Raw genomic sequence first — 14,278 nt, 5'->3', positions numbered from 1 at the left:
TTTTGGCATTATTTGCCCCTTTTCAAGTTTTTGTAAAAATAGCCCATTATACACGTATAATTAAATGGCTACCTTTAGGCAAACATAAATGTATATATACTGAAACTGGTTTAGAAACTGGTTTAGAAGTTGTTTTTATAGACAAAATCAAAGAAAAATGAATGTACGTTGTATATTTATAACTCAGGACATATTTAAACACCATATAAATACATGTATGCATGGCCTAATCCAATAATCTTCTAAACAATAAAAAACAGTCCACAATATTCAACACCCATTTAGATTTACCACTTATGTGTCAGCAGAATAGAACTGTATTCAGAACAGCAGAGGTCAAACGGTTAACGGCTCTTAGGGTCGATATTGAACAACAAAGTACATTCATGCTGCTAATCCAAGAGCTTTGTAATCGATAAACTCCTGAGGTAAATATATGTATGTTACACATGGTGTCACATTAATGCAATAATCTTCATTTCTATTTGTGTCTATATATACTCTTTAAAAAAAAGGTAGGGGAACTCTAATAAGAATTTACAATTGCCAAAATTGTAAGGTATATTAGCTGTGGGAAATGGTTATATGATAATAGTGAATTAATTGGGCAAACATTACAACCGGTAGTTCAGTATTACAGTAGGTTTTATGACCACCGAATATCTTGAAAGACGATTGGGGTCAGAAGTGAAATTTGAAAGTAGACGTTTTGTAATCAGTAAATTGCAAATTCAAACAATAAAAATGACTAAAAACAAAACAATAACAACTGTATGATCAACAGAATGAAAACGATTGACAGAAATAATGTTCCACCGTGATTAATGGACCTTCCTGGAAATTGTCAAAATCGAGAATGACACCCCATGCACTGAGTGATACATATGCAAACTATGGAATGTGTTTCAGTGTGTTGATAAACAGACCTGAACGTTCTTTACTAGGATGTCTGAGGTTAAAAAGTATGTTTGGTCTAATAGTTGATATTAACATTAATATTTCAGGTTCCCCTACTTTTTTGAAGAGTATATATACAGGGGTTGAATTTCAATTTGGGAGGGGGGACACGGCAAATGTTGCCTTCGGTTTAATAAAAAAGATTAGGGCACCATGCAAGGCAATCTGGAGGGGCACCAAGGCAAATTTTTCCTTCAAAAGAGGGGCACGAAGGCAACTTGCTTTTATCAAATTTCTCAGACAAAAAATATTTCACCTTATGGCATTGGACTCAAGCCTACCGGCCTCAGTGGCATTGTGGCAGGCCATCGGTCTACAGGCTGGTAAGTACTGGCTTCGGATCCCAGTCGAGGCATGGGATTTTTAATCGAGATACCGACTCCAAACCCTGAGTGAGTGCCCCGCAAGGCTCAATGGGTAGGTGTAAACCACTTGCACCGACCAGTGATCCATAACTGGTTCAACAAAGGCCATGGTTTGTGCTATCCTGCCTGTGGGAAGCACAAATAAAAGATCCCTTGCTGCCTGTCGTAAAAAAGAGTAGCCTATGTGGCAACAGCGGGTTTCCTCTAAAAAAATATGTGTGGTACTTAACCATATGTCTGACGCCATATAACCGTAAATAAAATGTGTTGAGTGCATCGTTAAATAAAACACTTCTTTCTTTCTTTGGACTCAAGCCTATGCAATTTGTTGGATACGGATGCCATTTAATAAAAATAGAAATGTGATAGACAGCTGTGTTTAAACTTTATAGCAACCTGTACAACAAGCATGCTTCATGTTACATTTTGTGTCATAGCTAAATAAAAAAAATGATGAGTTTAATTTAAATTTTTAAAAATATGGAACTTACTTTTCAATAACCACTAGCAATGGGCCTGGAGTAGCCAAAAAATGCTTTAAACTCAGTACGTTCAATTTAAACAGACACATTCCACCTCACCCACAGTCGGGGCTTAGCACGTATGTGAGCGCGATACTGTCAATTGTTCACCAATTGTTTTAAAATAAAATTTATGAAATTATTCAATCACATCTTCAAGGGATGGGGGTAGGGTGGGTGGTCAAGTTATGATCCCCATGGAAATATACTCTTCAAAAGAAGAAACGCAAAACCACATTGTCGTAACATTTGGAGAATTGATTTAATTATTGAATGGTGAGTTCGATAATTACCAAATGTTGCAGGATTGTTCACAATTCACTCTAGTCCATTGTGAGTAAGTGATAGGACACACCACCAAGGTCAAGGTCATCTGGAGTCAATACCGGGTGTGGCCTCCGCGTGTGTTGACAACTGCCTGGCACCGCCTGCCCATTGAAGCAACCAGAGTACGGATGACGTCCCGGGGGATGGTGGCCCACTCGGCCTGCAAGGCTGCTGCCAGCTCGGGCAGGGTCTGGGGCTGTGGTTGTCGCTGTCGGAGGCGTCGGTCCAACTCGTCCCATAGATGCTCAATTGGGTTCAAATCCGGTGATATCGATGGCCAAGGAAGGACATTAATGTTGTTGTTCTGTAGGAAAGCCGTTGTGAGACGTGCTGTGTGAGGCCTGGCGTTGTCATGTTGGAACACTGCGTTGGCGTTGACCATAACTGGAATGATGTGTGGCCGGAGGATCTGGTCAATGTAGCCCTGTGCATTCAGGTTGCCCTGCACGTGGACCAGGTCAGTTCTGCCAGTGTGTGAGATGGCTGCCCACACCATGACACTACCCCCGCCGAATCTGTCCACTTCCTGCACGCAGTTTGCCGCATAACGTTCACCACGACGCCTATACACGCGACATCTTCCATCATGACGTCGGAGCAGAAATCGGAACTCGTCACTGAACCACACCTGTCTCCATCGCAGTTGAGGCCATTGTCGATGAATCTGGCACCACTGCAGTCGGAGTCGACGGTGTTGTGGTGTTAAGATGACACCTCGAACTGGACGTCTGGCACGAATTCCTACCTCACGTAGGCGGTTCCGTACGGTCTGGTCGGATATCCTGCGCAAACCTGGTATTGCTGCGGCTGTGGAGGTGGCAGTAGTCAATCGTTCCCGAAGGTGGCGTACCCGGATGTAGCGGTCCTGCCCGGGGGTAGTGACCCGTGGTCGACCGGATCTAGGGAGGTCACGTGTTGATCCATGTTGCTGGTAACGGTCCCACAGTCTGGAGATGGTGCTTGGGGACACATGGAATGCCCTGGCAACGGCCGTTCTGGATTCGCCTGCGTCTAGTCGGCCGATGGCATTGTTTCTCTGCGGTTCACTGAGACGTGGCATGTCCTGGATTGTCAACTGTCGGCCAGATACAGAGGCCAGGCAAGCGAACACCCTGCACTTTTATATTGTCGGTGTTCATGTTGCACGTGCAGACAACGCACGTGCAGTGGTGACATGGTTTGCACGTGGCTGCGTTTTTGCGAATATTCACATTTTGGAACTTTATTGTACAGTAGCTGCGTTTTATCGAATGTAACCGTGGGAATGTGTTTGAGACATGCAATGACCGTATATTCACAAAGCATGAACCGGTAGGAAACATAAAATCGGAGTTATAACCCATTTGTACCCTTTTGCGTTTCTTTTTTTGAAGAGTATATATTGAAAACAAATCACTTAGAGTAGGGAAGGGGGATTTGACCTCCCCACCCTAATGATAACATGATTTAAAATTAATGTAAATAGGAGTAATCATAGGTTTATTAACATTAATTGAACATTAATTGAGCATCTAAAGATTTAAAAAATGTACTAGACACGATTTAAAATTCACCAGCCCTACTTTACTTAATTTTTTTTTTTTTCATTTCAGGCAGGTCCCGAACATGCCGGGTACTTTACTTAATACAGTTTGACTAACAGTAATAATCTGATATATTACCTATATTAGAGTGAGATTGATATTAAAAACATTAAGGTGTGGATGTGGGGGCAGGATATTTACAAAATAGACTTACATCCAGCATTTAACAACTTTTTTTTCATTAGCCGTCGGGCATGGCAATAGTAGTTATTTACTAGCCCAACATTGAATATCACTACTGTAGCCATGGGAGTGGGGCTACCATAATCTAGAAGCCCTGCATGTTACTTACTAGCCCGAGTACTCTGGCTGTAAGAGAGCTAGGCGGACATTTGGACAGATATACGCTCTCATTACAGTCAGAGACCAACCTATGTATTTTTTTGGCAATTCCTGACAACTAAAAAGTTGGCAAAGATTCACGCTCTAATACCACACCAATCCTATGTTTGACGTCAAATACCTTTACATCGATAATTTTCGAGTTAACTGATAAAAAAAAATCCACATATTAATCACTAATACACATACTACAGAAAGAAATCCGACAGCACCCACATTCAGCTACGCTTTGTGACACTCCGTCGCCATAATTACAAAGCCGGCGATCTATTTCGAGACGTAGATCACGTGATCGCTCACTGGGCGATTCCGCCTTGTGCAGCAGTTACAGGGGCCGTCTCATATCAAGCGACGTTACAATGAAGTTACACTAATCTAAAACTTGTAAAGGTAACACACACACACACACACACACAGAATCAATATTATATTCAACTTTTCTCCAGGTGAAAAAGTCTATGATCTACGACTGGTATGCCTGCTTGGCGTGTGTACCACTCTCAGTCACTTTGGTGTTTGTCGGGCACTTGGGGTGGCTGGTTTTTTAACTTTTCAATTTTTTTATTGTGTACAAATTCCTGTTCCACGCAACCGTCCACTTTTATCCTCGAAACGTTCTTTACAGCATGCACATTCTATCGCAGAAACACAAAACGAAACTAATCCATGTTGTAATGTCGCTTGGTATGAGACGGCCCCTGTAACTGCTGCACAAGGCGGAATCGCCCAGTGGGCGACCACGTGATCTACGTCTCGAAATAGATCGCCGAGCTTTGTAATTATGGCGATGGAGTGTCACGAAGCGTAGCTGAATGTGGGTGCTGTCGGATTTCTTTCTGTAGTATGTGTATTAGTGATTAATATGTGGATTTTTTTTTATCAGTTAACTCGAAAATGATCGATGTAAAGGTATTTGACGTCAAACATAGGATTGGTGTGGTATTAGAGCGGGAATCTTTGCCAACTTTTTGGTTGTCAGAAATTGCCAAAAAATATATAGGTTGGTCTCTGACTGTAATGAGAGCGTATAACTGTCCAAATGTCTGTCTAGCTCTCTTACAGTCAGAGTACTCGGGCTAGTTATTTACTAGCCCAACATTGAATATCACTACTGTAGCCATGGGAGTGGGGCGACCATGATCTAGAAGCCCTGCATGTTATTTACTAGCCCAACATTGAATATCACTACTGTAGCCATGGGAGTCGGGCTACCATGATCTAGAAGCCCTGCATGTTATTTACTAGCCCAACATTGAATATCACTACTGTAGCCATGGGAGTCGGGCTACCATAATCTAGAAGCCCTGCATGTTATTTACTAGCCCAACATTGAATATCACTACTGTAGCCATGGGAGTCGGGCTACCATAATCTAGAAGCCCTGCATGTTATTTACTAGCCCAACATTGAAAATCACTACTGTAGCCATGGGAGTCGGGCTACCATAATCTAGAAGCCCTGCATGTTATTTACTAGCCCAACATCGAATATCACTACTGTAGCCATGGGAGTCGGGCTACCATGATCTAGAAGCCCTGCATGTTATTTACTAGCCCAACATCGAATATCACTACTGTAGCCATGGGAGTCGGGCTACCATAATCTAGAAGCCCTGCATGTTATTTACTAGCCCAACATAGAATATCACTACTGTAGCCATGGGAGCCGGGCTACCATAATCTAGAAGCCCTGCATGTTATTTACTAGCCCAACATCGAAAATCACTACTGTAGCCATGGGAGTCGGGCTACCATAATCTAGAAGCCCTGCATGTTATTTACTAGCCCAACATCGAATATCACTACTGTAGCCATGGGAGTCGGGCTACCATGATCTAGAAGCCCTGCATGTTATTTACTAGCCCAACATCGAATATCACTACTGTAGCCATGGGAGTCGGGCTACCATGATCTAGAAGCCCTGCATGTTATTTACTAGCCCAACATCGAATATCACTACTGTAGCCATGGGAGTCGGGCTACCATGATCTAGAAGCCCTGCATGTTATTTACTAGCCCAACATTGAATATCACTACTGTAGCCATGGGAGTCGGGCTACCATAATCTAGAAGTCCTGCATGTTATTTCAAGGTAGTCAGTTTGCAGCTCTCCTAAATCTTTCCAGGTGAGTGTTGGGGGGGGGGGGGGGGAGAGAGAGAGAGAGAGAGAGACCAAGTGGTCACTCGCCATTCTTAGCGAGGACTGGGTTCACATGATTTCATGAATATTAATATATATCAACATCATTATCATGATCATAATCATCATGGCTTCCAAGGATGGTTTCATAAGGATTTGATAAGGTTAGTTTTCATCAACTAAAAAGCAATTATACTAAGTATCACAGATCAGGGGCCTAATGCACTAAACTCTCGCAATGCTAAAAGACTTGCAAAGAGGATGCTTTGTTGTCTAGCAGAGCCTAAGAGACCTTTGTGAATTAGGCCCCAGGTACATTAATTTCATGGCACATTATCCGTTAACACTCACTAAGCTTGTTATAAGCTTGAATCAGTGGAAGTGAAGCTACAGATACATGTACATACAAACGTGTAGCTACGTGTATATCAATGTTGTGATAACAAACGACCACCTGTGATCTCTGACCTATACATCATGTACACAGGGAAACAAAGACTACCTTCTAGGATTCTAATAAAGGTTGTATGTACTTGTACAATGTATACTGGCATGTGTATAAATTCACGTATTACAGTAATGGTTAATAAACAGGTAAAATATATCATTTAAAATCAAATACGGTGAAACCTGTCTAAACTGGACATATGGTCTTGGGAGAGGAAACCTGCCACATTTTTTCCATTAGTAGCAAGGGATCTATGCACCATCCCACAGACAGGATAGCATATACCACAGCCTTTGATACACCTGTTGTGGTGCAGTGACTGGAACGAGAAATAGCCCAACGGTCTTACTGACAGGGATCGATCCTAGATCGACCACGCATCAGGCGAATGTCCCACCCACCACCCATGGAATCACATGGAATATTTTTAAAAGTTTGTTTTTTATAATGAACTGCATGTACTACATTTTATGGCTAATAATATTAGATATTTTTTTCAAAACAAAGAAGTAAAAATAATAATAATTACAAAGGGTGGGGGTGGTGGTGTTTGACCCTCTGGTGACATGTCACATCACTCAGTCTTCACTTCACTGGGGCGAAACACAAATCTTATCAAATTAAGGTTAAAAGTTTATTATGCAGAGCTTTAAAATTCACTCACCAACAACAGTGACTTCGTTCGGCTCCATGTCCTGTCCAATACGACACTCGCAGCCAAAATCTATAGTTACACTTCAGGTAGACACATAAGTGAAGGTCAGTTCTCTGCAAAAATAAATGTTATGATTTCTTTTATTATTTAACTTATTGGTTCCACAATAGAGGTGATGTCAAATATATTTATACTGTAAGCCCTATTCATAAATTATACATTGTTACAAGTAAGATAATTTTTGTTAATAGAATATTGTCTACATGCATCAAACTAAAATCAGTGTAAGGTGTGTCTTTTAAATTCAACAGCCTCAATAAAGAAAACATAACATTTGTGATTTTCTCATTTTAACCAGTGCTTTGTGACTGGTGTTGAACAGGGTGATGTGCTACCGAGTACCCATCTTAATTCCATGAGAAAGTACAAGAAACAAAGAAACAAAAAACAACAAAGAAAGAAAGAAAGAAAGGTTTTAAGGCTGGAATTTTTTTAAAACTTGTTTCCTATTACATGCTGGAAAAATATAGGGTAGGTAGGTAGGAAAAAGATTTATTTTGGAAAATAATTTTATTTATGGATATTAAATAAAGGTGTTGACTACCGGTATCCAAAATAACCTCTGCATGTATAGAAATGCATTATGCAAACCAACAATACCATTCATCACAGTGTTTTCCCTAGAAATGAAGTAAGGCATGGTAAAGTGACGTTTTGGGGGCATATTTTATGTGCAGTTTTAAATATAAGGGCTTTTTTTCCATTATACAATTTTCAAAAGGACAAAAACCGTATGGCCATTTTATTTTTTATATCTATTTCATAACTTAATTAAAAAAAGGAAATATGTAGTACTATCCACATAGGTGTGTATAAAGGCTTCTTTTTACATGGGCAACGTATAAATTTATAAAAGGCAAGGCATTTTGATTTTGAGGGCAACATGGTGCTAACCTATCTGTGGGAGAGTACATACAAAAGACCCCTTGCTGTTTAATAATAGGCAGAAGGTTTACTCTCATACTAACACTTAACTTCTGTACTGGTCCAGGACAGACTTGGTTGAACCTTAATTGGATAGAAACCAGTAAATAAGTTATAACAATTTCTTTTAATGAAAACTGAAAAGAAGGGTTCTATATTTATTTGTCCAACAATAACATTTAAAAAAAATGTTATGAATATTATCTTTCCTAGTGTATCTAAGAAATAGTAGACTTACCAATTTTATAATTTGCAATGTTAGTTTTATTCTGTATGCATCCAGTATTAAAGTACACACTTGGTTTGAAGCAGTCAATTGGTCCACTGAATAGAAATGCAGTACAAATGCTCACGATGCTCAAACGAATGTTGAAAAGTAAAGTTTGTTTTATTTAACGACGCTACTAGAGCACATTGATTTTTATCTTTAATATCATCGGCTATTGGACGTCAAACACATGGTCATTCTGACACTGTTTTTAGCGGAAACCCGCGAAGTTCCCAGTGACCACTTACAAAAAATAACGAAATGCATTGAGATCTTACTGACATATTTAATCATTTGATTTGGCAGTAAACTCCATCAGTATCGGTAAACATTCCCTTCCCTAGTTTATCATCAGGTCACTAAATTTCTACAAGGCCAGTTTGTCGCTGGAGTAAATCATTAAATATAATTATTATTAATATTATTATTATTATTAATCGGAACACCTCGCTACGCTAGATGTAGAGTAAATCGGAAAAGATTGCATATATATCCGTGAAAACAATTTTCCAACTCTTCACCTGATATCTCACGAAAGTTACCGAACTTCAATTTGAAGGAAAGTAACTCCATCAATCAATTGTTAGAAGAAAACATTTCGTGGCTAACGGGTCACCAATAAAACTAAATTTGCGACAGTAAAACCACCGATATACGTCCGCAAATCGGAAAACACAGTTGGGTTATCCCCTAAATGACCACAAATTAGTGCTTGTGATAGTTTTGGAATGTTTTCGTGGAAATCGTTTTTGGATATACAAAAAAGGTTTTAGGGTCGGCAGGTTCAAATTAGGGTCGGTCGGGTAACCGGAAACAAACAATATTTTATGATACGCCTTATTTAACTAATTTTCTTTATCGTTATATGGTGACCGACCACACAGGTAATAAGAGAGGAAACCCATTGCCACCACACTAATAATGACTATAGGCTACTCTTTTCAATTAGCATCATGGGATCTTTTATACATTTGTAAGCACTATCCCACAGACAGGATAGTACATACAACAGCCTTTTTTTCACCATATGTGGAGCATTGGCTGGAATGACTGAAAAAGCTTATAAAAATCCTTCTGCAATCAGAGCTATCTCTGCCTCTCACCAAATTTCACCAATTACAGGGGACAATATTTCAAAATCTGAGGTAACTGGAAGTCGGTTCACGTGGTTTTTACCTAGTTAACCAATTGTTCGGTTACGTGAATTATATTTGCGTAACCTGTGGATTACCTGATCGGTTACCTCAAAGTTACGTTGAAATTATATTTAAATACATAATTTTTAGCTCAAACATAAAGTTAAAACAAAATACAAAAGAAAACGTTTTATAGAACAGTTTCTTTAATGCTCGCAAATCGAAAGAAGTGACTTGTAGATGTTTGTTTTGTTTTCGTACAATCGTAGCGTTGTAGATTTATTATTATTATTATTATTATTCACCATTTGCCATCGGGATCGCAAAGAGTAATTTTTAGTTGCCCAAATCTAAAAACCACTGTCCTCGGACATCGGGCCACCGTATTCTATAACCTCTGTGCATCTTGCGGAAGTTAACGCTATTGTAAAATGACTAAATATCAGCCCAGTACTGAAACAAAATAGACACATTTGGAGGAAAAATGCCCATTCCCTGGTGTATGATTAGACTAATAATTTTATTTTATAAATAACAAATAAAGGCTACCATTTGTCACTGATATGTAAAATTTAGTATACAGCAGACTGAAAAAAAAAAAAAAAAAAACACCCACCAAAAACCCAAGCAACAAATGTCCAGTTCCTCTGAACTATAAAACAGGCTACTCATTGGTGCATGATTAGATTAATAAACATAAATCTTATAATAACATAAAAAGAAAGACCACAATTTGACACCGATATTTTGCGGTGGTGATGCTACTTTCACTTTATCGCTGGTACTTCTATACTACAGTGACGTTCCAAATGTTTGTTATTTAAAGCTCATTATGCGATGTTAGTATTTTTCAGCTTTTGTGACATTTTTGCATTTTTGTTTTTGTTAAAACCGTTTTCAACCTTTCTAAAATTATAGGCAATCCAGTATTATGTCTACATATATTCCTTTAGAGATAGAATAGCAGCAGATAATTTAGGCGCCTAAGCGGTCCGTGCACATTTCTTTAAAACTTTTGGCTCGACTCTATACTGAGTCTTCGGTCACAAGTTACAACCGTTGCAATATACCGTTGGCTACTGGTTTGCTGTACATCAAGTATCTAAAAATCAGTCTAAAACATTTGTCGGAATACTAGTAGTATGTCTGCATGAATAAACTTACTGTAATTGTGAAGTCGGCAAGTTTTAATTTCTGAACGTCTACAGGTCACGACGTAACCGATTTGCGGTTCACGTAAATTTAATTTTGCGTAACCGACACGCGAACAGAGCGGCGGTTCGCGTGAAATATTGTGCCCTGAATTACGAATTTTAAAAACAATTGGCAAATTTTATTTTAATCTGGCAAATAAAGTGCATGTAATAATCGTTATTTTAAATATTAAAAAAGTTCCTGTTCCCGACATGGCAACAGTGGGTATCTCTTCGCAATCTGTAGCCCGTGTGATGATGTGACAAATCAATTAAATAGTGTTTTGTGGTGCTATTAAACATCAATTTCCTTTAATAATCCATGTCCACTTGGGGCGAGATGTAGCCCAGTGGTAAAGCGCTCACTTGATGCGCGGCCGGTTTGGGATTGATCCCTGTCAGTGGACACATTGGGCTATTTCTCACTCCAGCCAGTGCACCACGAATGGTATATCAAAGGCCGTGGTATATGCTATCCTGTCTATGAGATGATGCATATAAAAGATCCCTTGCTGCAAATCAAAAAGAGTACCTCATGAAGTGGCGACAGCGGGTTTCCTCTCTCAATATCTGTGTGGTCCGTAACCATATATCTGACGCCATATAACCGTAAAAAAAAATGTGTGAGTGTGTCATTAAATAAAAATTTCCTTCCTTCCTTCCATGTCCACTTGTCTAACTGTACATGTCATTATCAGCTCAATTAATAAGATCATATATTTGTTAAATTAAATAAATCAATTACAAATGTATGCAGTCATTAACAAACTGAATAAAATTAATTCCTTGGTGGAATTCTCTATGTTTGATATGAAGATTTTTATTCCACTTCATGGCATTGTCAACAACTATTTTTTTTCCTCTCAGTTTTCAACAATAATGTTAGTGTGAAAGGAAATGGGTGAGTCTTGAATTTACAATACTCGGCTATTTTCAATGATTCTGTTGTTTGTGTGGGGCGGGACAAGGTAGGGTTACGTTAGACAACTGAATTCCAATTTTTAAACCAATTTAATAATTTAAAATCTAACTTAAGATAAAAACAAAAGAATATCCAAAACAAAACTTTCAAAAACACATTGGAATTTACAGTTGAAACCCGTTATTAACAAAAACATTTTGTTAAAAGAAAATAAATTTATATTAAACAAAAATAATAATAAACATTGCCAGGTTGACACCGACATCGCTGTCACGATCGCAGTCACGACAGTGACACCACAACGCAAAGTACTTCCTTGTTTGACCCAGTTTATTATCTTACAATGATAAATATTCCCATTGTTGTTTTAATTATAGTTTAGACGAATTATTAAAGAATCTAATTAAAGTGTAAATACTCAGCACTCACCAGATTAACAAACGTAATTAAAACAGAACACCAATATCAACGCAAACAAGTTAACAGTTGGCCCTATGAGTTCATCTATTATTGTGCTATGTGTACATGGATTTCATTGGCTGGCGTGTAGAGGTCAACCATTGAGACTTCGTTTAACAAAATGTAAAACACCCCAGGTTTAGCCTCGATTTTTGAAGTGTTTATGTTATCAATAGATATATACGTATATAAAGACTTTTTATTTTTTTTATTTTTTATTATATCATCTAATATTCCTATCCGTGGGTGTGGTCAAAATTATTATATAGATTAAAAGCATAATTTAAGGAAGGAAGACAGGAATGTTTTATTTAACGAAACACAATCGTAATTTACAACCACCCTTAAAATATAATTTTGATTAGACCTACGTCAATGGGGAAGTAGTTTCGGTGAGCATAAGCATTCGGTTCCAAAGCATTTCACTGAATGTTTATAAATATGGATAATCAATATTTATAAACACACAATTGTTATCTAAATAGCTACCTTTTTATTACTACGCTTCAAATGAGCACTAAAGTAGCTAAGTTTACCGCATTTGTCTTGCGTCAGCCATAAATATTGTTAACTACGTTACCTGTTTTGGCGAGTAAAACGTTTACAGTCTTACAGTCAAAACTTTCCAACAAAACTTTTCAGTGTTTTATCAAAACATGTATTTACAATAATTTATAAAAGATATTTTAATATTTTAAGCAAAAGTGTGTAAATATAAAAGTGTGCCCCCCCCCCCCTCCCACACACACTTTTTGGCACCTTCCAATGCCACTGAAAACTAAAAATGGAGTCCTCGAGAACCAATGTTAACAGACAACATTTTAGAAAAACGAATATAACAACTCTTATGTCTTGCAATCGTGTTATAAGTTGAGCAAATTAATGGTTATAATGGTAAAATTGTTTGATTAATAATATAAGCTGCATTCTGAGTTTTAATAAATATATAAACAGATATCCAAAAAGATAGATATGTTAAAACATATAAGGACCATATATTTTTGGGCAAGTAGACCTATCTGTAAAGAAAGTTTTGCCAGCAGACTTTAATAACCAGGGGGCCGAGACGTAGCCCAGTAGTAAAGCGCTCGATTGATGCGCGGTCGGTTTGGGATCGATCCCCGTCGGTGGGCCCATTGAGCTATTTCTTGCTCCAGCCAGTGCACCACGACTGGTACATCAAAAGCCGTGGTATGTGCTATCCTGTCTATGGGATGGTGCATACAAAAGATCCCTTGCTGCTAATCGATAAGAGTAGCCCATGAAGTGGCGACAGCAGGTTTCCTCCCTCGATATCCGTGTGGTCCTTAACCATATGTCCGACGCTGTATAACCGTAAATAAAATGTGTTGAGTGCGTCGTTAAATAAAACATTTCCTTCCTTATTGGAAGGTAATATCCAGTTTGGGCTACTACAAACATAATAATAATAATAATAATAATAATAATAATAATTTTAAAAAGGAGCTAAAATCAGAAACAGTTTAAAGTGGCAGGCCCTAGTTTAAACCCGTAAACATGGACACCAAGTTTGATTAATTACAAACCTGTAACACATTTGGATAACGTTACAACAGAGTGAAACAAGAGTCTGTGACATTAAAACGGTGAAATACCCTTTAAAATAGACTAAAACTCGACTCCATAACCGTTACTTCTCAGTTGCACGTGCTATTAGAAACACCAGGATGACCAGAAACACTTCGGTAACCAGATAGTAGTACAACTACCTATCTGACTGGTTTTCAGTGGAGTTCAGTATATAAGTCTAGAATAGAATGGAATGGAATGGAATAGTATAAAATGGAATACGAGTAGATGTTTAACGACACACAAGCACAAATCATTCTAGAAGTAGGTAGTGTAACTTATTTTTTTTACACACCCGTTGGTGAAAACACCATGCGTTATTTTTGATAACACACAGTTGTTTACACTCGTACGTGTGTTAACAATTTCAAGACATACGACTGGCTGCT

The 14,278-nt window shown here is 38.3% G+C and overlaps 1 protein-coding gene across 1 annotated transcript in view; it reads right to left on the bottom strand.

The window, feature by feature from the left end:
• The window catches only part of LOC121380111, a 36,809-nt gene extending 24,466 nt beyond the window's left edge, over positions 1-12,343 (bottom strand). The window contains exons 1-2 of the mRNA XM_041508885.1: positions 12,270-12,343; positions 7,347-7,450 (exon numbers count right to left, since the gene is read on the bottom strand). Of these exons, the coding sequence (XP_041364819.1) occupies positions 7,347-7,374 (28 nt within the window). The 5' untranslated portion in view covers positions 7,375-7,450; positions 12,270-12,343. The remainder of the gene's footprint in view (positions 1-7,346; positions 7,451-12,269) is intronic.
• Between the last annotated feature and the right edge of the window lie 1,935 nt (positions 12,344-14,278).

This window comes from Gigantopelta aegis, chromosome 2 (assembly GCF_016097555.1).
Source record: "Gigantopelta aegis isolate Gae_Host chromosome 2, Gae_host_genome, whole genome shotgun sequence".
NCBI classification, from domain to species: domain Eukaryota; kingdom Metazoa; phylum Mollusca; class Gastropoda; order Neomphalida; family Peltospiridae; genus Gigantopelta; species Gigantopelta aegis.
Note: the sequence above shows the minus strand (reverse complement) of the source record. Positions and strands in the feature narration are given on the sequence as shown.